General features: G+C 52.6%; 1 protein-coding gene across 2 annotated transcripts in view; it reads left to right on the forward strand.

Annotated features, from left to right (window-relative positions):
- The first annotated feature begins 243 nt into the window (after nucleotides 1–243).
- ADRB2 (adrenoceptor beta 2) overlaps nucleotides 244–25276 on the forward strand; it is a 36918-nt gene continuing 11885 nt past the window's right edge. The window contains exon 1 of one of the 2 annotated variants that reach the window (XR_012996385.1): nucleotides 244–1688. Coding sequence is in view for 1 of the 2 variants with exons in the window: in XM_076350514.1 (XP_076206629.1) it covers nucleotides 413–1586 (1174 nt within the window). In the remaining variant the exon portion in view is untranslated. The remainder of the gene's footprint in view (nucleotides 1689–25276) is intronic. The other variant, XM_076350514.1, reaches the window with a different exon arrangement.

The raw sequence follows: 25276 nt of genomic DNA on the forward strand, positions 1-25276 counted from the left end.
CCGGGAGGAGCGCGCGGGGTGGGGACACGCGTGGGGCAGGCGGTCGGGGCGAGGGGGGTGCGGGGGGGTGCGAGGTGCGCGCGGGGCGCGGCGCGGGCTGCCATTGGCTGCGGCGGGCTGATGTCACGGCGGGTGTTGCTATAAGCTCCGCGGCGCCTAACGGGCTGGGGTAGTCGGGCGGGCGCGCGGCCGCCGCGCGCGGGACCGGACGGGACGGGACGGGACGGGACGGGGCGGGGCGGGAGCGGAGCGGAACGGAGCGGTCCCAGGCGCGCGCAGCGGGAGCGCGCCCGCGCCCAGCCCGCCCCGCACCTGCCATCCCGTATGCGCGGCGCCCGGTGCAGCGGTGCCGCGGAGGAGCCCTAGGCAAAGCCAAGCCCCCGCCGCCTGCCCGGGGGGCTGCTGGGGGGCCATGGGGGTGGCGGGCGCCGAGCTGCCCGGCGGCAACGTCAGCGCCAACCAGAGCGCCGCCGACCCCACGCTGTCGCGGGACGTGTGGATGGTGGGCATGGGGATCCTGATGTCGGTGATCGTGCTGGCCATCGTCTTCGGCAACGTGCTGGTGATCACTGCCATCGCCCGGTTCCAGCGCCTGCAGACTGTCACCAACTACTTCATCACCTCGCTGGCCTGCGCTGACCTGGTGATGGGGCTGGCCGTGGTGCCCTTCGGCGCCAGCCACATCATCATGGAGATGTGGAAGTTTGGAAACTTCTGGTGTGAGTTCTGGACCTCCCTGGACGTACTCTGCGTCACGGCCAGCATTGAGACCCTCTGCGTCATTGCCGTGGACCGGTACTTCGCCATCACCTCCCCTTTCAAGTACCAGAGCCTGCTGACCAAGAGCAAGGCACGCGTGGTCATCCTCGTGGTGTGGGTGGTCTCTGCCCTCACCTCCTTCTTGCCCATCCAAATGCACTGGTACCGGGCAGACCGTGACGAGGCCATCCTGTGCTATGAGAAGGACACATGTTGCGACTTCTTCACCAACCAAGCCTATGCCATTGCCTCCTCCATCATCTCCTTCTACCTGCCACTCGTGGTCATGGTATTCGTGTATGCCAGGGTCTTCCAGGTGGCCAAGAAGCAGTTGCAGAAGATAGACAGGAGCGAGGGGAGGTTTCACACCCAGAACAAGGAGCAGGAGCAGAAAGGGGGAGCTGGGCACCGCCGTTCCTCCAAGTTCTTCTTGAAGGAACACAAGGCCCTCAAGACCCTGGGCATCATCATGGGCACCTTCACGCTGTGCTGGCTGCCCTTCTTCATCGTCAACATCGTGCACGTCATCCAGGACGACATCATACCCAAGTACGTGTACATCCTCTTGAACTGGCTGGGCTATGTCAACTCTGCCTTCAACCCTTTGATCTACTGCCGGAGCCCGGACTTCAGGTATGCCTTCCAGGAGCTCCTGTGCCTCCGCAGGTCCGCCCTGAAGATGTATGCCAACGGCTACTCAAACAGCAACGGCAAGAGCGACTACAACGAGGAGGACAACGGCTACCCCCTGGCATCGGATAAAACCTGCGAGCTGCTCTGCGAGGAGGGCTCCTTCCCGCACCCCGAGGACTTTTTGCACTGCAAAGGTACTGTGCCTAGCGGGTAGCTTCGAGACGCGATGGGCTCTGGCGTGGCACACATCGGTTATAAAGAGGAGCCTTTCTCTATAAGGAAAAACAAAACCCCCGGTAATAATAATAATGATCCTCTTCTAGAGCGCACCTAAAATCTAATGGCTGCAAGAAACCAAAACCTCAGCAAACCTTCTGCAAACAGGTGGGGGTTTGCCCCGGGCAGGGTCGGGCGGGCTGCTTGCAGTCTACCTGTTTAGGGGCACGACCGTGGGTCCCTTGAGCGGGGGGGTTGAATTTAAGGCTGTGCAGAAACCTCGTCCCCGGAGGAGCTTCCTGGCCGCGGCCGGTGTTGAACTACCTCATGACCTTACTGTTAGCGGCCGGCGGCTGCGGCGGGACCGCCGTGCGGGGCGGCGGGAGCGGGGTCGGGGCTGCAGCCGCCCGCCCCGGCGGCAGCACCGCCTGCGGAGCCGGGCGCCCCGCGGGATCTTGCCGGTTCCCTTCTCATAACCGAGCCGGTGGCCGTGGGACCCCTCCCCGGCCAGGGGGGCAGCCCCGGGCGGTGGTGCCGGTGTTGTCCAGCCCAGGGGACTGTGCGGAGATGGCACCCTGCGACAAAATCCCCGGGGAGGGGATGCTAGGAGCGGGGCTGAGCGCGGCTCGGTAGGGCTGTGTCGGGTCCGCGGCTATTGCCGTCAGTGGGACAGTTTAAACAACGCCCAGAAACAACAAATGCTTTTTTTGCCAAGTGCTATAGGACTTTCTGCTGAAAAAATAATAATAGAAATAAATGGACTGTTTGCCCAGACAGTGACTGTGGGACTCAGGAATGTGGCACTGGGAAGTTGGGTGAAATGCTGCTACAACTACAGACCATCCTTTTGTTGAGGCTCCAACCAAAGCATTTAAACTGCCCGGTTTGTTTAACTTCAAGCCTCGAATGACAGTGAGCCCGAGGCGGTGGGAGGGGAGGAGACGTTTCATTTTCTGTGGCGGAGTGGAAGCACGGCTCTGGCCGCGGGACGGCTGTAGGTCGGTTGGTTTGTTTGTTGAGGGTGTTTTTCCCCTTGCGGCAGGCTTTGCATTTTGTTCCCGGGTTGCAGGGGTTGGCGGGCGCGCAGGGCTGTCAGGGGGGCGGCAGACAGGGGCGGGCAGGTGTGGGCTGCGGGACGCCACGGGACGGGGACGGGGACGGGGACGGGGACGGCACTGCTGCCGAGGGCTTGCTCTCTCCAAGTCCCTAGCTCGAGGAAAGAGGCGATCGGGGTGGGAAGTGGAGCTCCCCCCGCCATTGCCTTCCCCAGCGGCTGCTGCGCGAAAGGGTAGACCCGAGGGGCGGGAGGATGTGCAAGTGCGGGGTTTTTTCAGAAACACTCGGGAGAGGCGGGGGGGAAACGGGGCTCACGGGACCCATCGGCGCTCCGTGGGGCCGTGGCGTCCCGCGAGGGAATGCTGGGGCACCGCGTGTGCGCGGGCTCTTCTCCCCCCCCGCAGTTCCACACACCTGCCCTGCACCTCGGGGGTTTTGCTTGCGCTGCTGCTGGGGACGTGTCGTGGTCAGTCTGGAGATCGGTGGGTCCCCGGTAGAGCTGGCTTTGCAGATCAGTGGGGTGATCAGCTACCCGGGGTGACCCAGAGCTGAGTCCCCTAGGGCTGTTACCCCCTGCTGCAGGCGGCAGAGGGGTTTGGGGCAGCGCTGCAAGGAAGCTGGGGAGGTCGGAGGCTGGGAGGGGGAATGGAGCAGGGTTTCCGGCTGCCGACACTTCTTTGCAGTCCACGTGTGGCCCTGGCTCTCACGGGTGCTCGAAAGGGGCAGCCCCAGGGAGCGATGGAGGGGAATCCCCTCTGGAACGGCAGTGTGGGGGCAGATATTGCCGCTGGTCTCTGCTGCTGCGGCTGCTGCAAGGTGCAGGGCAGCGACCAACTCTTCCTCGAGCTCTCACACCCCTCATGGTAAAGCTCCATGTGGCTTTTGTGGGGCTGGGGTATCCTTCTTTCTTTCCCAAAATGGTCCCCATCCTGCTTGGAGAGGGTGCTGGGAAGGAGGAACAGCTTTAAGAGCACTCTCCTCCTCTAGCCCTGTGACGGGTGCTGGCTCAGCTCCACTTGCCGCCTTTCCAGCTCCGGGACACCCTGGGTAGCTGGTCACCCCACTGATCTGCAAAGCCAGCTCTGCCGGGGACCCTGAGAGCCCTTCCCTCCTGCCTCTCGCTGGCTGCTTTGATGCCTGTGCCTGTCAGTGCCCTCACTTGCTGCCTTGGTGGGGTTGTCAGCAGTGCCTGAAGTCGTTTGAGCATGAGCCACTTGAGCAAAGGAAGGGTGCGATGGCATGGTGCGGTGTGAGAGGCCCTGGGTTGGCAAAAACATTTGCTCCTCAGATAAACATTAACAGGCTGTCCGAGCAGGAGGACACCCAGTGCGGGACCGGGACCGGCAGTCAGGTGCTGCTTGCTTCATATTGTACAAGGATTGAAATGCGAGAGGCCAGTGTGCTGTGGAGTCGGTGCAGGTACACACTCTTGGGCTAGAGATACACTTTAGGTTGGTGCGGGCCACAATTATTATGTAGCATTCAGGGGGAAGTGAAAATTAACCTTTTGATTTAGCAATTGATATCTCCTGTGCTGTTGTATCTCCTGCGTTTTTAATCTTGCCAGTCACTTGCCGTATTTTGCAACGCCCAGGGGCAGCATAGGTTAGCAGGTAGCAAGGGCACAGAGGGAGGAGGTGTCCCACAGTGATAGCCAGCTCCTGACGGGGGGTCAGGCCAGCCTCCAGCAGGCTCAGCAGCCAAACTACCACCGGCTTTGGGGCAGGAGCCTCTGGCACAAAGAAATCCAGTGTCCACACTTCAGTTGCTGTCTGTATTTTTACTATTATTATTTGCATTTCAGTAGCACATGTTGTGGACCAGGACTTTGTTGTCCAAATAATTGCTCTGATTGAGTGGCTGGCTATGTTCATACTTCAGATGTTGCGGCTGTATGTAGCCAAAGCTGAGAGACGAGCACGTGGCTAATGGCAGAAACACTACAGCATCCAGAGTACGTGGATGTGGAAGGGACAGGGGACGTTGGGCTGTTTGCACTGGGCGGTTGACCTCGGTACTCCAATGCTCAGCTACAGTGTTAGGAAACCTCAGGCTTGCAATGAAGTCTGAGTGTTGAAGAACTGATTTCTTTCCTCTAAGGCAACATTAGTAAAACTGGTGAAATACAAACTGCACAGTTCTGGGGACAGCTGGAATCGAAAGAGAGGAATATTGGAGGAAAAAATATTATAGCACCACCAAAGCCGAACCTGACAAACCTTTCCTGTTCCATGGTTGAAAAAGAAAAGCTGTGTAAAGGAATCCTTTGGCCTGTTAAAATATTTTATAATAAAAAGATAGTTTTATAGATACACGCTAGACTTTACAAAATGGAGCATTGACATCGGGACACTAGCTGCTTAAACTGTTTTTTAGGGTACTTAGGATTTTACATTAGGAGAGAGTTGGCTCAGGTTAAATACATCTGGTAAAACACACAGTGGTGACTTCATTTGAGGAAAATCACTGTGACAAAATACCAAATTCTTATTGCAAACAGAGCAGGCTACCTTCTGTGCTGCTGGTTTCTACCTTACGCCTCTGCCACAAAGTGGGTGGGATACTGTCCACCCCCCGGGCGTCAGTGTGTACAGCTAACTGTAGCTTTGCGGTACACTCACTGCTTTTAGCCACTTTGGGCAGATTGTTATTGCTTTTAAAGTCTTAGTCGAGACGAGCGTCACAAACGCAGCTTTTGTGTTGTTACAAAATACTGTCCTCCCCATAGGTTCTGCTTGTGATTCAGGCAGCTGTAGTGCCCACATCAGGGGCTGCCTTTGCTTTGTCCTCCAAAACATGCAGAGTATCGAGAGCTGCTGAGTTATGTCACTCCTTTGCCTCTTGGGAGCATTCCTGGAGAGCTTTTGCTTTCTGGGAAGCGCAGGCCTTGAAATATAACCTGCTGCTTGCTCCGGCACTGGGGAGGTGTGGAAGTATAAGGGGAGCTGGCGGAGGGGATGGGGTCTGGGTGCAGGTCCCCACTGGGAGCTTGACTCGAGCATCTCTTGAGGACTGGACGTTCCCAGAGTGCCTCATATCCCCAGTTGTTCAGCAATTCCTAACGCGCAGCATTGCCCCTCAGTGCATATCACGTTGTCATGGGGCATTGGGGTGGGCACACGGAGTTTGGCCTCGCCTGTGGAGCCAGGTCCACACGTGGTGGCCTCCCCTGTGGTTCAGGTGAAGGTGGGACCCTGGCCTAAGGACACTGCCAAGGCAGTGGGTACGGCAGAGAGTGAGGGAGGAGACTTAAGTTACCAAATGCAACCAAATGTTTGAAAATAGACCAGGGATTAGTAGTGTAGAAAGGAGAGCCCAGCTTCTCCGGAGAGGGAGCAGGCACACAACGTGCTCTTCAGCTCTCCCACGTCACAGCTGCTGGGCTTTTCAAAGGGCTTATTTATGTATTTATTTACTATAAGGGACATGTTTTTGCCGTAGAGGGGAGGGTATTGACAGGGCTGGCTAAGAGTAAACAGCAGGCTGCGATCTATCTCCCAGCATCTCTTGCTCTTCTGGTGTTACAATACTGCTGCCAGGAGTCTCAAACACCCACACTGGCTAAGGGAAGGGCTTTTGTCCCCCTCCCTTTGCCAGTCCTCTGCCTCTGAGTGTTTGTTTTCACTGGTATGATGAATCCATTTCCCAAGGAGATGGGTTTATGAGCATGTTCATTCCTCTGGCAGGAGGGAGGATGTCCTATCTTGCACGTTGCCTTCTCTGCTCTCTGTCAGCAGATAGAAAGTGCCATCCTTCTAAAAGCAGCAGGGAAGCAAAGGTTTCCTGACCGACCGTGGCAGTGCCTGGCTGTGTCCCTGGACAATGAGGATGGGAAGGGCGAGCCGGGGAAGGTGCCTGCTGGTCTGCTCACTAGCATCACCCCAGTCTTCCTCCTCCCCAGCTGCCTCTGCAGAAGCATCCAGCCCTGGTGAAGCACCTCGTACCTCGGCTGACCCACATCTTTTGCTAACTTGTAGGACAGTATCAGTGCCTGTGCTTCAGGTTTGCAGTGTGCGCGGTACCCAGGGTGGTTCTTCAGGTTCAGATGAGCAAAGGCTGTTTTGAAAAGTCACCCTGGCTTTGGATGTTGTTCTCGGCAGAGAGGTGATGTGACCCCAGGCTCCCTGAGACTAGTGTTTTGCAAGGATTAAGGTTCCTTTCATCACTGTTTTTACACTTGTGCTTGGTTTCTCAGGTCCATGAGTAGGACCACAGCCACTCTTTGGCATCTCCTCCCTGTGCAACAAAGTCTCTTTCAATGTGAAAGCTTGGCTCTTTCTGAGACTTGAACCCAGCAGCCTGAGCATTTCTTTCCCTTGTTATTTTTTTATTGGAGCTGTTTTGAAAGCGAGCATTAGTCCTAACCTTTCTTCCTAGGGGCAAAGAGAACATTTTGCAATGAATACACATCCCAGGCTGTGAGGACACCGTCATTTGGCAGCTGCGGTAGCTACACCCTCTTATCAGAGACATTCCTGTGGGGTGACCAGCTGCGTGGGGCACCCATGGGGACATGTAGGTGCTTTTTGTCATATTACAGAGTAGGGCAGCAATATTTCACCCAGTGCTGCCTCTCGGGAGATGCACTACAGCTGTTCCTCAAGGGCCCAAGCTGCAGCTGGTGGCACGGGCAGACCCTGTGGCACAACCGCTCCCTCTTGCACCCTTGGGCAGAAGGACTGAGGCTCGTGTTTGCTTGCCGCAGAACAAAGTACAGCCAGCTCAGTCGGGAGCACAGACGCTCCCTCGGGGTCTTAGTGACACAGCCTGGGTCTAGACAGAGCAGTGCACGCTCGAAACTGGAGTTTACACAGAACTTGGAAGGAGGTTATCTCTCTTGGTAAGTGTTGTAAGAGCAGGACACAACCCTGATTCACCTGGATTTGGCAGTGGGTATCTGCTGGAATTGCTGTGTGTAAGGGTGATGAATCAAGCGGAGTATTTCAGGGCGCATCAAGCCTCTACAAGTGTTCTTCATCGTGAAAAAAGTGGATTTGCTGCTTCTCCATGCATGCAATTTCAGTTTTTCTCCTGTTTTCTCAACCTCCCAATGGCAGGAGCATCAACTGAATTTCAGTGCAATATTGCCAGTGCCAGCGAGAGTGGATTGGGAGATATTTACTTGTTTACTGTCCTTGGTAAGGTCATTTTTGCACAAGTGCATATATATTTAGATATATGTATGTATATGTGTGTATATATATTTCCATTATCTATATACAGTGATACATAGATCTGTATATAAACAAGGAAATGTAAAGGTGTTTTGTTGTGTAAGGTAGATACATAGATGAAGATCTGTATGTTCAAAAGTTCGAGTATTTATTGCAGGTCCTATTGATTGACATTGTGTTTAAATAAAGAGTATTTATTGTATGCTTGTAGTCAAGTGTCCTTGCTTAAAGCTGTTTTGCTGGCTGTATTTCCCCCATACTCTCCAGGACTCTTCCAGTGAATCCTTCAGGGCTCGTTAAAAAACCCCACCTGAATAGCCTGGTGCTGGTGGGGAGGCACACGCAGCCTCCTCAAGTGGACGAGAATTTCATTAGTTTATGCGGCGCTTTGAGCCCCAGCAACGGTGAGGAAATTGCGGGTGCTCAGCACCTTGCCCTAAAAGGGCTTCTCTGGTTTTCACCTCTTATGTCAAGGGTTCACAGGCAAAGTGGTTTTTAAAAATCCACCTGCTCTTCTGCCTGTTTGGACTTGAAACAGTGGCAGTCTTGGATGGCTCCCGTGCTCCTGTGGCAGAGCAGGGCTGCTGCAGAAGCACGGACCAGTACAGCTGGGGGCTTTAATCCTCTGTTTGCTGGTCACCAGTGCCAGCATTCCCTGGGACTGGGAGGAAACACAGATGTCCAGTGCAGAGACCGTTGAGATGGGAAAGGTGAAACACTGCAAAATGTGTGCAGGGTTCGTCCGTAAAGCCCGGTGCTGTCTCTGCTCTGCTCCTGCCCAGAAGCAAGCCCCCACGCTGGCACTGCAGCAGGACTGAATAATGACTCTGCTCCATCTCAGCTGTCTTAGCAAGGTCTTACCTCACCCGGGATGAGCACCACAGACCTCAGAAGGGCTCCTTAGTCCTGGCTCAGCACAGTGCAAACACCGTGCTGAAGTGTTCGGCGCTTGGGCTGGTGTAATGGGGTGAACTGCCCTGCAGGAACAGGGGTGATGGGAGCACAGTGTGGTAGGTCACTTCTGTCTGTCCCAGGTTGTTTTATCTCCTAATTAGGATTGGAAAAGCTTCTCTGGGGGATCATTGGAAAAGTATCCCAGTCTCCTGGCCTGTTCTCTGTTACCTGTTGCCCAGCCCTGTTTTCCTGGTGCTCTTATTGCTTCAGCTGGGGGTGAAGAAAGAGCATGGTTCATGTCAAGCAGGATCCCAGCCCAGCGTGTTGCAATGACAAGTATTTTGCATTCTTTATGCCACTTAGGATGATGATGAAAGTCTTGGCAGCAGAGGCCAGTGTGTGCCCTGCACGTTTTGAGGCTTCTCCTTTCCAGAAACAACAGCGGGGAGTCATTGTGCAGCTTGGACAGGGAGGGATTATACCAGTCACTTCCAAAACACGGCAGATGTCCAAATTATAATAATTTATGGGTTTGTAGCTTTGTTGCTTTCAAGGGATAGAGAGCCCCAGCTAGAAATACAAGCTGTTGCTGACTGCAGGGGTCCTGAAGAGGGAATCAGAGTCAGACCTTCAGCATCTGGGGGGGGTGCCTCAGCTGCCATCCAGCTCCCCCCATCCCAGTTAAAACGGGACGTTCAGACAGGAGAACATTTCATATTCCATCTAATGGAAAGGTGCTTGATCCTAAGAGGTGCTTAGAGCCCAGTCCCTACTTCACAGCACCTTTGGTGATTGCCCTGAGGCTCCCAGCAGCCCCTCCTGGCTCTGGTCCTCCAGCGATGGCAAAGGAAAGGCATTAGGAAACCACAGCGGCTGCTGCCAGAACTACCTGCAGTCTCGCAGACATGACTTCATTGCAGGCGTAGGCAACAGGAGCAACGACAAGAGGATCTCTCACCAGCCCTGCGGACAGTGCTCCCCACCCGCACCATCTCCTTGGTGGCTCGGGCGGGGGGGGGGGTCAGGCTCCACCGCTGAGCTCCGCAGCCTCAGCCCAGTCCTGAGAAATGCATAAACAGCAAACAGCCTCTGAGAAGCCCCTGCCAAGTCCTTTCTCCCTCATGTAAATATTTTTTCCTCTTAAGTGTATGCGAGTGTGAAAAATCCCTCCTTATTTTTTTTTTTCTCTGTGGCTGAAGAAAATGCTTGTTCATCCCTGGGTGAGGACTGCTCTCATCTTGATATTTTGCAGCCATCAGCTTAAGCAAGGACCACACTGCTGAAAACATTTCTTATCACCCACAAAGCCTTACTGCTCTTCCTACCTCCCAAGCCCAGTGGCATCAGATCAAATGGTGCCTACCACGATGGGTGCCTGTCAGGCTGTTACACTCCTTAGTGGCTGTGGGATGGAGGTCCCATGGGCTGCAGCGTGTGGGCAGCAAATTGGTTTGTCAGCCTTGAAGAAGCCTTCGAAAACAGTGCAAAATATCCATGGGGTTGCAGGGTCCCTGCTCCAAAGCCTGAAATTCCTGTTCTGTTGTATTGGTGTCATGTCTGGAAATGAGTGGCAGTTTTTCCTGAGCAAAACTGGAGCAGAAGCCCTAGATAAGTTTCTGTAGGCCTGGCCCTGGAAGCAAACGGCTGGGTGAGAGAGATGCTGATTTTCCTATACATACTTAGAGAAAGGAAGTGTGTCTGCATGTAGCAGAGGTAGTGGAAGCCCTTATAAATCTATGTGCAGGGCAGCAGCGGGGAGGAGCTGCATAGGTACCTGTTCACTGGGGAATCTCCTCTCTGTTCAGATGTTTTCTTACTCTCCATTCACCTCACCTGGCTGTCCTGCTTGGGAATGGGTGGGATCAGGCGTAGGCTGTCACCCCCCTCTTCCAGCCCTCTGCTTGGGACCTCGGCCAAGGTCTGTGTCTTACCAAAATAAGACGACGTTGCTGGTGGTGGTTTCAGAGAGGGTGCAGCGTGTCAGCATGGTGGCCAGCCTCCCACAAGAGAACGATGCTGAGATAAATTCGCATCGGCCTTGACTGTAGGTCTTTTGTGATACCTCATTGTAACTCAGATACTACTGTGATACTCTGCCTCAACAGGAGTCTAGCTGAGCATGGGACCTTCTTTACAGAGACAAGTTAGGCTCAAAAGCTGGAGTGCAGAGCTGCTGAGTGTGAAGGGCTGTACAAACAGCTTTGTAGCTAAAGAAAAGGAGAAAGAAAGAGTTCCCTCGTGCTCAGATGAGAAACACCCTCGCAGCAGCCCAGCAATTCGTTATGGAGAGATGTTGACTTTCTAGGCTGGGTTTTAGGATGGTCTCCCAGGGAGATTTGCTGTACTGGGTCCTGTGATGCCTTTCCTGCCCCTGTGCCTTCCCAGGTGCCTTGCTAGGCTCTGTGTAAGTTAGCCCAGTTCAAGCAGGACCTCTTTCCACCCAGCTTGCTGTATATGAAAGATGTCTGTGCTGTAAACCATCAGGTCACAGATTTTCTGTTGGGATGTGTGTTACTCTGTTCCTGTGTTCTTGTTGAGCTGGACTGCAGTGCCAGATGCAGTGGTGTAAGCTGGAAGGTAACTCGTGAAATTGGTCGTGACAGGGACTCGGTCAACGCTCTGCATGATCTTGAAAGCCTGCTTGTAGCAGGGTCAGTGTCTGATTACAGAGGTCTTCGGTGTGGGAGGTGGGAGGGGAAGAGAGATGCTTTCATGATTGGGCTGGAGGGGTAGGTGTTACTCAGCATGACAGTTTTTTCTAGCACAGACATCAGAGCAGTGTCTTACCCTGGATGGCGTTTTGCTTTGGGTTGCGATGGGTGCTGGTAGGGACCCGCCTTTCACCAGGACCAGCCCTTTGAAGTGCTGTGGCTCAGAGACACCCCTCCCCTTGTCTTCTCCTGGCAAGCACAGGTTGTGCTCTTCTTCTTTTCAGCTTCGTGAAAGAGGAGTAATTTGTGAACTTGCCAGGGTTTTGCACAACTGAGATGTTAGCACACTCCCTGCCGTGGGAGATGGGGCCCTGAGCAATGTCAGTGGTGGTGGCGGTGGAGAGGCAATGAAGGCAAGCCCCACCCAAACCTGGAGGTCCTGCTGTCTCCAGCTGAGATACAAATATAGAGATACAGAGTATAAGTATATACAGTTATAGATATGGAAGCAGGGAAGGCACTAAGCTGGGGGCACAATCCACAGCTATTGGAGTTAATTCATATCGCACTGGCACCGCAGCTGAGGCAAAGGGGAGCTGTAGGGGGAAGACACATGGGAGGAAAAAGGGGGAGCAGAACCACAGAAAGACATTTTGTGACTGAGAACAAGAAGGCCGTTCCTCAGTAACTGCATAGCATGGTTTGTTCAGCTCATGTAAAAGCAGCCGTCCCTCTGAGGCTCCGTGCTGCAGAGAAAGACCCTTCTTAAAAGGGGATCCTCAGGGTACCTATTTATAGCATGGAAACCCCTCCAGGAGAGTCATCCAGCCCTGAATGAACAATTCCCTGTCCCGGCAGCAGAGCGATGTACAGGCTGTTCCTCCTGCAATCCCAGCCCCTCCTTCGCAGGCCCTCAGCTGGCATTTTCTAGCAGACTGTAAGGGACAGTTGTGGGCATCTCTCCCCAGAGCAGGAGGTGATGACACACTGGCTGCCGCCACGCCGGGCTGGCTGGGGCAGGAGGAGGCAGGGAGAGGGGCAGGGTGCCGGACTGCTCCGGCTGGGTTGCCCCTCGCTTGGCAGTGGGTGAGAGTCAAGTGATGGGAGGCGAGGGGTGTGTGCTGTTCCCAGAAAGGAAAGGTCAGGGCGCAGAGCCGTGGCGTGATTAGCCTCCGAGTCAGAGCCAGTGGCAGCAGGGCCAGGGCCGGGGGGGCTGTGATTACTAGGCATGACTTGTGGATGTTGGCCAGGAGAGACAGGAATGAATTGGAGAGGGGGAAAAGGATTTTTGGTCTGAAGTGAAGTGTGGGGCTGTGCAGAAGTGCTGGCTAGGGGCACAACAAGGTCTCCCTACCAGTGTCCCCCTGGACCTTAGAGGGACTGCAAGAGGGGGTGCTGGCATTGCATATGCTTGGGTTTGGTCTCAGGCTGGGCTGGCTCCAACCCTCCGTGCTGGGGGCAAGCCACCACTGAGCAGTACACTTGGACACACTTGTTTGGCTGCAGGATAGGATTTCAGTTTGCTACACTTCGATGGCAGAGCGTTGGGGATTTTCCTTTCTGACATGATTTGCAAAGCCAAAGGCTTATATCAAAGTCAGAGTGATTTCAGGGATGTTTTCTTTCTCTGCCTAATAATTCCCTTTAACATGCAAAACTCAGAAGGGGAAAGATAATGATAAAACTGGACAGTGCCAACTTTTTTAGCATAGGTTTGGACAACTGCAGCTTACTGAGGGCCTGTGTCTGTAAGGAGGCTTCCATCAACTCTGCCAATAAAGTCATAAATACAGTACAGACTGGTGATGAAAAACAGAGACAAAGAGAAGGACTCGAAGGAGAATGGTTGAAGGGACAGATGGAGGCAACCACAGAACAGAGGCAAAATGAAATATAGCCCAAGGAGAGTGTAAAAAGATGACAAAGAAACAAATAGAGATGAGAAATCGGTCCTAGGAGGGACAATGACTCGAGCACCAGCAGGAAACTCAAGGTGGAAAGCAAGAGGCTGGATCCCATGTGGAAGAGGAGGGAGAAACTGGGAAGGGATTGCAGGAGAAGAAACAGGGCTGAAAAATGCCATGACAGCAGGTTCTGCATTTCAGTGCAGGCAGCCTGACTGGTGCCTCTTCCCTCCTACGTTAGTAGTTTCCTTGTCTGCTTTCAGCCAGTATGAGTTTGATTTAGCAGATCTGGCAGGAGGAAGGCGGCAGGATGAAGGGAGAGGGGACAGTTTCTCAGTGATACAGAAATGCTGGGGAACCGTGGGTGAGAGAGGATGGCCATTAGAGAGGCAATGCATGCACAGTTTGTTCCCAGTGTCGGGGGAGTTGTCCAAGGCAAGTGGCCAGCCTCATTTATGCTCCCAGAGCAGGGAAGGTGAGTGTTGTTTTATTTTTAAAAGACGGTCTCCTCCGCCTTGCACCATGCCACCTCCTGCAGTGGGGTTCCAGTTTCAGGAAGAGCAGGGGAAGAATAACCTCAACCAAACTAAAAGATTCTGCTTTTACCTGTAAATGGCATGAAATATTTTTGTCTCAAATCATTACTCTTCCCTCCTGCCTGACAGAGCCAGTGCTGGAAGCCCTGGCCCCACAAGCAAGCACCTTGGGAAGATGACCCGGGCAGGGAGCAGGCAGGTGATGGGGCAGGTCTTGGCACAGGGCAGTAGGGCGGTGTTTAAACCCAAATCACCCGAGCGATGAGCACAGTGAGAGCACACCGTGCCAGGTAGCTTCAGACCCTGCCAGCTGAGACAGGTGGCTGTGCAGTGGGACCGCGCCGGGGAACCAGTGACAAATTGGAGCTGGAATTTTTCCACCCGAGGCAGAACAAGCACCCAATTCACCGGGAGGGCTAGCAAGAGAGAAAGGGAGGTGTTGTTTGAGCACTGCCTCAGCTGAGCATTTCAGAGGGAAGGCAGACTGCTCGGCAGACTCTCCTTTCCCTCGTCGCCAATGCCTTGTGCAGGGTTTGGTTTCTCCTGGGGATGGGAGATGCTGAGGAAGAGCTGGCTCATCGCAAGCAACTGGTATGCAAGGAAAAGCTCGCTGCATCTGCAAACTGCAAGTAAGGATTTTAGTAGCCCAAGTTAGGTGTTCAAATTATGCTATAGTGAGCAGAGCCCAGTCCCTGCTGATGACTGAATAAATCAGCTGAGACAGGGCATTCAGACCTAATGAAGGGATGTGGAGGGGGTTTGCACTGGAGAGGAATGAAAGAGACAACTGATCCTCCTGTCCAGTAAAATTCCAACAAATCCTGGCCCTGGGTGTCACCTTTTCATTCTGCCAGTCTCAGGGCCAGGGATCACAAGACAGCAATACCAAGCCGGTCCCTAGTCACGTCCCATCCTAGCCCAGCACTGGAGAAGGCACAGAGCATGTCACACCTGTGCTGTGCTGCTCAGGTATTCTCCTCTGCCAGCCAAAACTTTCAGCAGGCTCATTACAGCAACTTTATGGCTCCTTCGCGCTGCTGGAGTGGGAAGAAAAGCCAGGGACTTTGTCATGGGAGGAAACTTCTACTGCAAACCTGAGATGCTCCATAAACAGCTGGATTGTTTCTGTCTTTAGTGTTTATTTTCCTTCAGTGTAGGAAAAGTGCCACATCTCCACTGACGGGGCACTGCAGAGCAGTCCTGCACCGTGCTGGTGTCCCCTCGCAGTGGGAGCGGAGCAGGAGTAGGGATGTCCCTGGTGTTGTGCTCCTCACTCCAGCATTGCCCGCAGGATCAGACTGTCCTGTGCCTTGGTTTTGAATGGAGGTGTCCCTGCTCTGTACTGCATATTACAGTCTTGCTTCCAATATTTCTCTCTCCTGTCTCCCCTTCCAGCCAGTGCAAATGCAATGATAGTCATGAGGTGGCCTAAAGCTGACCTTGGGTTACCTATCCCTGCTAGAGCACTGGGACAAGCTGCGTGAGTTGGTGTGGGGGTGTGTGATAGAGAGAGAGGAAGATGACTATATAAGCCAAATAGCTGCAGATGCATTCAGGACCTCACTGTCATTTTAACTGCAGTGGCTTTCATGTGAATCACTGCAGTGGGTACGCTGTCACAGCTCACAGACAGCACAAAATTCTGTGGTTTGGTTTTAAACAAACAAGCAAATGAAGAAAGTTGTCATGATATCATGCTGTGTAGGCATTGCCTTGTGTCTCCTTGGGAGCGGTGGCTGTGCCTCTGCACTCCAGCTCTGCCCTGCAGTCTGCAGGATTTCCCAGCTCCAGAGCTAAACCACAATGCTGTTGCCCAGCACTGTCCCTGAGCCCCTGGCTGCTCCCAACTGCTTTCTTCTGTTTGTGCTTCGGTGCCTGTGTCTGTATCTTGCTCTCCTATTGCACACGACCTGCACCTCTGGCATCCCTGTCTGTGACCCCGCCAGCGTGCCTACCAGCCCTTCCCTTCCTGCCATCGGAGTTTGGAAAGGGGAAACCTTTCATCTCCTCCTCTCCTCCATCCTCAGCGGCCTCTGGCCTCTGCCAAGACTGTTCCTCCATCTCCTTGGGGCAGTGGGAGACCCCCAAGGACCCATGCTGGCAGAGCTGCCCCAACTGGGAGCAGAGAGCCGCATATCACATTCACTCCGCTGGGATCAGCACTGGAGCTCACATGGAGCTGGAGGTGGGGAGCCAGGATCTGGCAGCTGCTGGTCCAAACAGTGACCGCAGAGGGAAGTCTTGGCATAGGTGCTGTGTTTTGCCAACGCGATGCCTATGTGGGAGCCTGCATGGCTGGCGGACCAGAATACGTTACCTTTCCTGTGCTGGCAATGAGCTTTGCCCACTGCATCCTCTGAGCACAGGAGCGGTCTTTGCTGTTGGTGAAATGCCTCTCCAAACTCTCCCAACGTGTCAGGAGGGTGTTTCTTCGATCCCAGCAGGTGCTCTGATGGTGGAAAGGGGACAGACCCAGTTTCAGCCATGTAGCCAGAGCAAAGAGCCATCTCCAGCAGCCTGCTGCAGCTCTTTAGCTCTGCTCAGGGCTGCAGGGACAAAAAAATCTCTGGAGGTTTCAGAGTCAGGCACTCTCATCAGGCACCATGGCACCCACACCACCCTGTATGCTGTGTAGAAATGAAGTGAAGCTCACGGGGCTTCGTCCGGCACCCAGGAGCCCAGGACTGAGTTATTTCATGGCGAAATTAGAGTTTCCCAGCAGACTTCTGCTGGAGTCAAGGAAAAACGTGGCAATCTCTCCTTGCATTTTTTTAAGAAAGAGCTCGTATGGATGCTTGTGAGCATCCCTCAAAGGGCCACAAATCCAATGGCCAAGAAGAGTCCCTGCCAAATGCCTTACTTTTTAAATAAAAGCCATAGCTGGGGAGAGCAGCATCTCGATTTGGAAATTGGGGCAGACATGCTTGGGTAGTGCCTGCTTGTTCTCTGGCTGGCATTAGCTGGGGTTTTTAACTTCTGATGTCCATGAGTGCTGAAAGAATTAGAAGGTGGCTTAAAAAAAGCATTTTTTAATATGTTTTCTGTTAGGAGCCTCCACCTGTAGATAGAGGTGCCCAGAGAAAACCAGTGATGAGCAACAGATGAAGACAGCCTGATGTCCATATCTTAATACACCATCTTTATTTCCCGTATTTTCCATCCCTCCCCTTCTGGAGCTGGGGCATTTTAAGTTCTGCAACCAGGTTCTTTCCTGAAGCATCTTTTTCCTCCTCTTCCTTGTAGAAGATACCAAGATAAGCCTGTGCGTTTGGAAAGTCCCCCCCAATCCTTGGCACAAGGCAGGATTATATAAAGCAATAATTCACAATTTCCTCTCAGCCCCCAGGTTCCTTCCCGAGTTGTTGAAGCTTTGTGTAGAGCGATGATTTCCTCTAAAATGAACAGCAAGCTTGCTTCCTTCTTGGAGGCCGCTCTGTTCCCTGCCAAGGTGCAATTAGGGAGGGTGCGGAGCAGGCGTTTCTGTCATTCTGCAAGCACACGTGCCTTTGCAGTGAGCATGTCTGACAGGTGTGGAGACAAATCAGGACAGCCGTCTCCCTGCCCCGGCGCGGCAATGGCCTTGGCGATAAGCGGGAGATGCAGCTGCGAGGTGCGAGTGGGAAGATGGCGTTTTCCCAGGAGGACAGCCGCAGGAAGGGGTTGGGTACCTGGGTGGCACCAGGGATGCTGCTTGGGCTTTGGCATCAGCATTGCTCCCAGAAGTTTTGCTGCTCTTAGTTTGCTTTTTATTTATTATCTTGGGGGGTCTCCACAATAAAGACGTGGCAGCCAGCAGCTGTGGTTTGGAAGGGACGGGTCAGCATGGCTCACCTCTCCTGGTTTGTCCATCACGCACACTTGTCAGCGCGGCAAACGGGCCTGCGTTGCTGCAGCCACGCTATTTCCAGAGCCTGCGGTAACACGAGCGCGTGCCGTGTGGCTAGCGTCAGCGCCGCTTTGCTGAGATGGTTTTGCCATGAGCAGCTCCGGGGGACGTGCGGAGGGGCCTGCAGCTGCACCATGCCCCAAGGGCAGTCAGACCTCCTGCGGGGAGGTGGGAGCCCAGCAGGACTGGGACCTGGGCAGGACCCTGGCCGTATTAGGGGTGTAAACCTATCCATGGTCCAGATCTGGGCTGGAGTTGTCCTGCTATGCAAGGCACCCTTGGAGTAACATGGAGATGCCCCCAGTCTCCAGTGTCTGTAGCCGTCCCTGAAAAGCAGTCTGGGTTATATTACCACTGGGTAGAGATTGTGTTGTTACTGAAGCACATGCGACTCGGTAGTGCCGAAATGTTTGTTCAGGCTTTGTATGTAATTCCTCAAAACCTCAATCCTCTCTGAAGCACAAAGGCTTTTATGTGAGGTGCTTGTTGAGCCGCAGGAAGAAATACAGCATGAAAATACCACTCTGTTCCGCAGTGACAAACATCTACGATGCAGGACCCAGATTAGAAATGGAGAGCGCTGAGGTCTGCGCTCCGCTGCGGTAACTTGTCTCACATCTCGGTGCCTCGGTGCGGTTGCCTGCAAAATGGAGCCTGCCAGGTGCGCGGTGCCTGGGAGGGCAATGTCTCTGCAAGAGGTGTCCAGGAGTTTGGAGAGAAGATGCTTCACAACTGCCAGATATTGTCATTTCTTGGCTTCTGCAGCAGGAATCTGAACCTCAGCCTGATCCAGTTTCACTTAATGATTAAACCCTTTTGTTACCTAGAGTGCTGTCAGGATGTCTGTAAGACAACTGCCACTAGGTCACTACGCCTCACCACCGAGAGGGTGAGAGAACGGGGCTAGATCCCCAAAGGATAAGACACAGCCTTTGCACCAAGAGGGCAATCCTTGCCTAGTAGCAGTATAACGCCATTTTGTGTTATATTTATCAGTTAGTCTTGAGTCATCTTGCCTAATCTAAAAGTGACTGCATCCCCTGCAAAAACCTCCCATTTTCATTAACCCTAAGTACGTGTTAAATTTCCTTCCTTCAGCTGATGACAAAAAATGTTGTGTTTGCAGAGAACTTTCTTCCTTCCTCCCTGCTTCTTGCATGAGTCATCGGGGAATGCCACATTCTTCTGTGATACAAGAAGCAAGAAGCCAGTGCTAAGGAGGCAATTGCATCATGAACGTCAATGCAAATTGGGCCAGAGAAGTTGTCTAATGGGTACTTTTCTGTACACATGCTAATTACAGCATCAGCAAAGCCAGGTCCAAGCTATGGCTTTGCCTGAGGAAATCCCCAGTGATTTTAACCAGGAGTTCCAATTACTGTCTGTTGCAAGTAAATGACTAATAGAAACTAGACTTGTTAGGTCATCTTATGCATTTCTGGAGGATTCCTCCGCTATAGTGTAAACATAGGGATGGGTATATTGTGCTTAGAAGTCACCCGAAAGTTTTTCATGCTGTGTTTGCCCTGTACAGGACGATGGGATGCCCACCTCTTCCCTGGACAGAAGAGTCTGGGACACCCCAGAAGCACACGGTTTCCTATGCTGGTGTCCCCTCTGTTTTACCCCTTGGCTCATAGTTACTCTGTTTCGGTCCTTCCTCCTGAGCATCTCTGTTCAAGGAGGGCAGCAGAGGCACGACAGGCCCCTCCCCGCACTGCTCGTCCCATGCCTGTGCCGTGCCATGCCTCTCACTGCAGGCATCCTCATCCCCATCCACAGCTCCTACAAAGGACGGCAATGCAGATAACAAGCACTTTATTGTTAATAATAGAGACAATTTAGAGATGAGCTGCTGAGTGATTAAAGGGCTGGCTGGACTGGTTTTTGAGGTGAGAATAATAGAGCTGAATATATGTGTGCATCTCACCCGCTCCACCTTTTATCTTCTATACATGGAAGTTGTTAACATTTGACTTCCAGTAATTTATGAAAAGCGCAGTTGTGATTTCCACACGGACTCCCTCTGGATGGATTTCCGTGCCACAGAAACCACTCTTTCATTGCACATCACGGGTTCTTCATTGGCCACTTTGGCATGCAGTTGGAAACTCCTGTGATCCTGAGCCCTGCTCTGTCCTCTCACCATCGCAGTGAGCCCTTGTATCGCAGGGTCAGATGTGGAGGAATCAGACAACGTTACACAGCTGCTGGTCACTCTCTATAAGTAGTTGGAGGCCTTCAGATTTCAATGCTGCCATAACTATGCAACTGATTTAAAATACAATAAACTTGAAAGCCCTTCCACATCAGACCATCACAGGGCTGTAGATGAGCTGCTTGAACCCCTCGTAAATACCAGGGCTGTCATTCCTGCAGACGGACCATCCATTTTTAAACGGGGTTTCAGGTTACAGCTGGGCTTCACAGCACAGCCTGCGATTGCTGCAGGGTCATGATGCTGTGAGGTAAGATTTGGCCCTTCCTAAAGAGCAGGGAAATTACAGCAAATAAATCACTGAAATGAGAACGCGGTCTCCCTTTAACATTCTGCCCCTGCCATTTCTGCATGTTCCTGGAGAGGTTTTGCTGGGCTTTTGCTCTCCTTTGGTTAACTTCTGCAAGGGTTGTCTCACTTCCAGCCCCCTTTCTGGGGGCCAGGAGGACAGGTCTTGCTGTTGTATTGTGTGCAGCTGAGATTTGCACTGGAAAGGATGGGTTAGGCGATCCCAGCCTTCCTGGCTGAAAACTCAGCTGAAGACAGAACTAGCTGCTGATGAAGGAGGGCAAGGGTAGGGGCACTGGAGGAAGGGGTGCATCCATCAAGTGCAGCAGGTCACCATGACTGAAACCATGAGATCATCAACAAGCCGAGCTCCACCTCGCAGGGCAGTCTTTTTATATCTCCGTGGCAGATGCCAACCATTTGCTCACTCATTGAAGAAGGTGCTTGCCAGAGAGCAAAGCAGAAAAGCCCCTGAGGGCTGCTGTGGTGCAATTACCAACTCGAAGCCGGGCCCTGGGAAAACAGGCCTTCTTGCTGTGGTTGTATTTACCCAGGTGCAATGCTCGCTCCACCCATGGATTCCTGGCCATTGCCTTCATGCTGTTTGCGCTGCAGAACCGGGTCGCTGCCTGCTGCAGGGCTGTGTTGTGTCTGCCTGCGATACCATCAGTTGTGTGCAGCATCTCGGCGTGCCAGCCGCTGCTCGGGCGGCTGTCACTTTGCTTTGATGAAGGAAACCAAAGCGTAGTGTGAACTCAGCCGTGGTGAGGCTGAGCGTTTTCTGCACAGGTTTAGCCCTGTAAACCCTGGGAGTATTTATCAGCCCTGGCACAAACCTCTGTGCTCCACCCTTTGATGTGGGTGAGCAGGATAAGGGAAAAAGAATCAGTCTTACTCTCATCAAGTAACATCTACTCATCTATGATTACCCAAGGCAATTTTGAAAATGGGACGTCAGCTCCAGGGCTGCTTTTGAAAAAGTTACTGGAGATTTGTCACACAAGATAGAAATAAAGGATGGCCAGCGCTCCATCTCTCTCCCTGCCCACACAGTTATGTATTTCTAATATGGTTGCCACCGATTCAATGGGATGATAGAGCTGCGAGACTTCCCCAGGAGCAGTGTCTTTCAAACACCGATGATATAACCATGATTGCAGATAATTGCCACTTAGACTCTCCTTCAAGTTGTTTGTGTCACTCCAGCATACACAGAGTGAAATGAATGTGTTTCCTTTTAGGTTACTCGTGTGAGGTGAAAAATAGGTTCGTTCTTTATTAGATTAAGTACCATGCGGAGGGGACGGGAAGGAGTGCCGATAGATGCTGTACACTGAAGCCATGCATGTGGGCAGTTCAGAAATAGTCTATGGGGAGAATGGCCGAGGGGCATAACGTGCTGCTCAGTCTTCGAAATAAGACTTTCCTGCTTGTTCTTAGGTGGGAGACAGTGTCATGTGGGGACCCACTAGCCTCGGGTCCGGTTTCAGTGCTGTGCTCTGCAGTTCTGCACAGCTCTGCCACATTCACATCCTTTTCTGATGCCTCGTTGCTCTCTGGCTGGACGCGAGCAGGCCACTTACATTGCTGCTCAGGAGTATCCAGCCTTTAATCTTAGGAGACAGAGGTGAGAAACTGCTGCTGTGGAGAAAACAGGCTGAGAGCCCCCAGCATGGGGTAGAGCTGCTTTATGCTGTGCCCCATGCGGGTTAGGGATGTTCACGGGGAGGATGCCAGTTAAGAGAGGGTTAATGCCACCTCCACCTTCCCCAGAGCCACCGGTGTCCTGTGGGACAGTCACTGCGCAGCATGGCTATGGGGAAAGGGCTGTGACAGGGATGGCCATGCTGTTTATACTGCTTTTGTGTTATTGACGTACTCTGTTAGTCAGCGTCGCCGCTGCCACTGGAGGGGAAGGACTCGCCGTCTCCAGATGGTTTCTTTGTGCTGAATCACTTACACTTACGTAACTGCCTTTGCCCAAGCGTTAGCAAAAACCGTACGGGCCCGCAAGGTCTGCCTTAAGAAAACCTCAAAAACTGTGGCTTTTCTTTCTTCTCCCTCTTTCATTTGCTTTCCCCTGTTCTCTTTGCCTGCTCCCTTCTGAGCCGTTAATGTTCATGCCAGCGTCAAATTTTCAAGCTGCCATTGACTATCTCAAGGGGCACCAGAATATCTCTTACTTCCCAGTGGCAGCAGCAATACCTTGCCAGGTCAAATGTCAAAATTTAAGGCTCTAAAAAAGAAACCCTGACCTTTACGAGCCCTGTAACCATTCTTGAGAAGAGAAAGTGCTTCCTGTCCCACTGCAGCATTAACATTTCACCAGTTTCTCTTTCTACTTTGATTCCCATTCATCAGAGAAGCTTTTCTTTTGCCCTGTGCACCTGCCACAGTCTGGCTAAAAGGCAGCCTGAGCCCCTGAACAAACCCAGTCTGTCCTGGGCAGCCCCTGAAATATTTCCACATCTCTGGGTGCGGTCCCCCTCCAGCAGGATGGGAGCAGAAGAGAAACTGGTGACTTCTTCCTCCTTCCCTCCCAAGTAGTGATGCTTAAAAATACATCACCAAAGTCGTATTTCGGAACAGCTGCTTTTGAGCTGTCCCATGGCCTGGATCCTCTCGCCAAATACAAATTTGTGTAACACGACAGAGTGATTTGAAATTGCAAGAACTGAATTTCTCCCATAATCACCTCTCACAGGCAGCTGCTGCCCTGTCCCTTGTCCTCTTTGCCACGTCCCAATCCCAAGAAGTCAAGCAGGTAGATAATACATAGTTTTGGAGAATGAGTTCTTCTAAGGGAAAAGAAGGGATTTATTTGAATAAAGAATTTTATTTGTGGGTGAAATGGCATCCACTATGTCTCTGAGTCTAAACTAGTATCCGCATTACCTCGCTAGTCATGTTCATCATTAGTGTTAGCTCACACATTCATCAGGGGATGTCAGAGCTGCACAGAGAGTTGGCTGAAGATTGGAGATTTGGAAACCAGACTTATACCACTAGTGGCTCTGGCTTGCTAAGCGACCTTGGACAGATCATAACCCCTTATCTGCTGGGTGGGAGAGATAACGCTTCTTTCCCAACTGCTTCGAGATCAGCAGATGAAATGCACCATTTTGAAAATGAGGGAAATACTTCTGTGTTGATGTAAACAGGTAAATGCCTTCCCTTCCTCCTTCCTCCCAGCCGCCAGTGGGACCACGCTCCAACACCAGCCGTCGGCCACACACCACGGTGCCGGGGGCTGCAGGCAGGAGCACCTCCTTCCTTCTTGGGAGGGTCACAAGAGCCATTTCCTCTGTCTGGCCTCACTTCAGACCCTTTCTGGCATCTCGTGCGGTCGGCGCCTGATGCACGTCACACTCTGGCTTTAATCGAAGAAGCAGAAGAGCGGCGTGGAGGGCGGCTGGGCCGCAGGAGCATTGGAGGTGGACGGACACAACCCAGCCGTGTCCTTCCCCGGCGAGGCTCCACCAGGATCCGCTCCTCCCCGGCAGGAAAGGAAACCCCAGCGGCCGCCAGCTCCCGGCGTATGGAGCGGGCTGCGGTGGCTCAGCAGGGCACAGCAATTAGTAAGTGTGGTGGAAGTATCTCATTCAGCCTCCCTGCACTCTGTCTAGCCCCTGGGGCTAGCATGGGGATCGTAGGCTGCCTGAGCATAAGGGACTTGGTTGTAAACCATTTCCCACATCTGAGGCCGTTCCACTCGTGCCCTTGGGATCAGAGATCATCCGCACTGGAGCCTTGCATGGGAACAGCGCCTGTGAGAGAGACAGCCGCAGAGCTGCACGTGAGAGACGGAGGGAGGACGTCCTCTGTGTCTTGCACTCTCTTGCTGCCTCTTCCTGCCAGGAAGAGTCTCAGGAACAGCAGCAGCATCACAAAAGCTCACAGCAAAGCACAAACAGGGATGGAGATGGTAATGCCCAATTTCACCTGGCCTGAATTCCACCTGTGTCCCCATCCCTTGTTCAAGGCTGACAGCCATCCTGGAAATGCTTGGTTCAAGGAGGCAGAATTTAGGTTACAACAATCTGGGTAGCTGTGACTGTCAGTTATGGGTGTATGCATGTAGGAAATGCACCAAATTCCTCTAAAAAGAGAGGTTCTGTGCTCTGACCAACCACGGGACAGCTGGTTTGGATGTTTGCCACTGAATCAGAAGCAGAGTTCTGGACCTTATTCCCCATTCCCTTATCTCCAGCCAGCTCGCTGGTTGTGGATTGGGTCTCTGAATCTGGCTCAGTTCCTCTTTACTAGCAATGATATGCTAGGCATGGGAAAAGCTTATTCTTCCCACTTCATTCAGTAAAAAGGAAGCCTTTTACAGGGAAAAGGAGCAGATTTGCTTCTGCTTGTTACCTGTTGGACCCTTGCACCAATAGAGCATGGAGGTAGCCTTGAGGGACACTGAGATGGCTTCATGCAGCTTTGAGGAACACTGTGATGGCTTCATGATGGCTTCTGTTAAGCCACCTGGCCTTGACAGCTTTACTCCTAACTCCTTGTGTTTGCTCTTTCAAATCAGACCTTTTAAGAACAATTTAGCACTGGAGCATTGTGGTGGCTGCTGCCAACTCATGGAGTCCCTCAACAGAGCTGAGAAGGATCCTCCCGTGTAAGTGTCTCCCCATGTCACAAGGCAGCATGGAGAGGATATCCCTGCTTTTTGTGGTAGAAAACAGAACCCTGGTTGAGCACTCGGTGCGTTACCAGAGAGCTGCCCTGTGACGCTATTGGACTTTCTAAAATAAAAATTCTTTTGCATTTTCCCCTAACCCCAGGTTATTTTGCATAAAACAATTAAACAGACTACCCAAAATCCATTTACAAGGTTTCCCAGAAATCCTTGGAGCGTTTGAAGCAGTTGGAGGAAACCGGAGTTCAGACCTGAATTCCACAAGTGATGACACTAAGTCTGGAGAAGGATTTTCATTGCTTGAAGCCAAATGTCCACAAATGTTTCTTTCTTAAAACATAGGGATTTTTTTTAGCATGAAGCCCCTCCAGGCATTCACAGGCAAGCACTGAATGACCTGCTGATATGCTACTTCT

This window comes from Aptenodytes patagonicus, chromosome 12 (genome assembly GCF_965638725.1).
Source record: "Aptenodytes patagonicus chromosome 12, bAptPat1.pri.cur, whole genome shotgun sequence".
Lineage (NCBI taxonomy): Eukaryota > Metazoa > Chordata > Aves > Sphenisciformes > Spheniscidae > Aptenodytes > Aptenodytes patagonicus.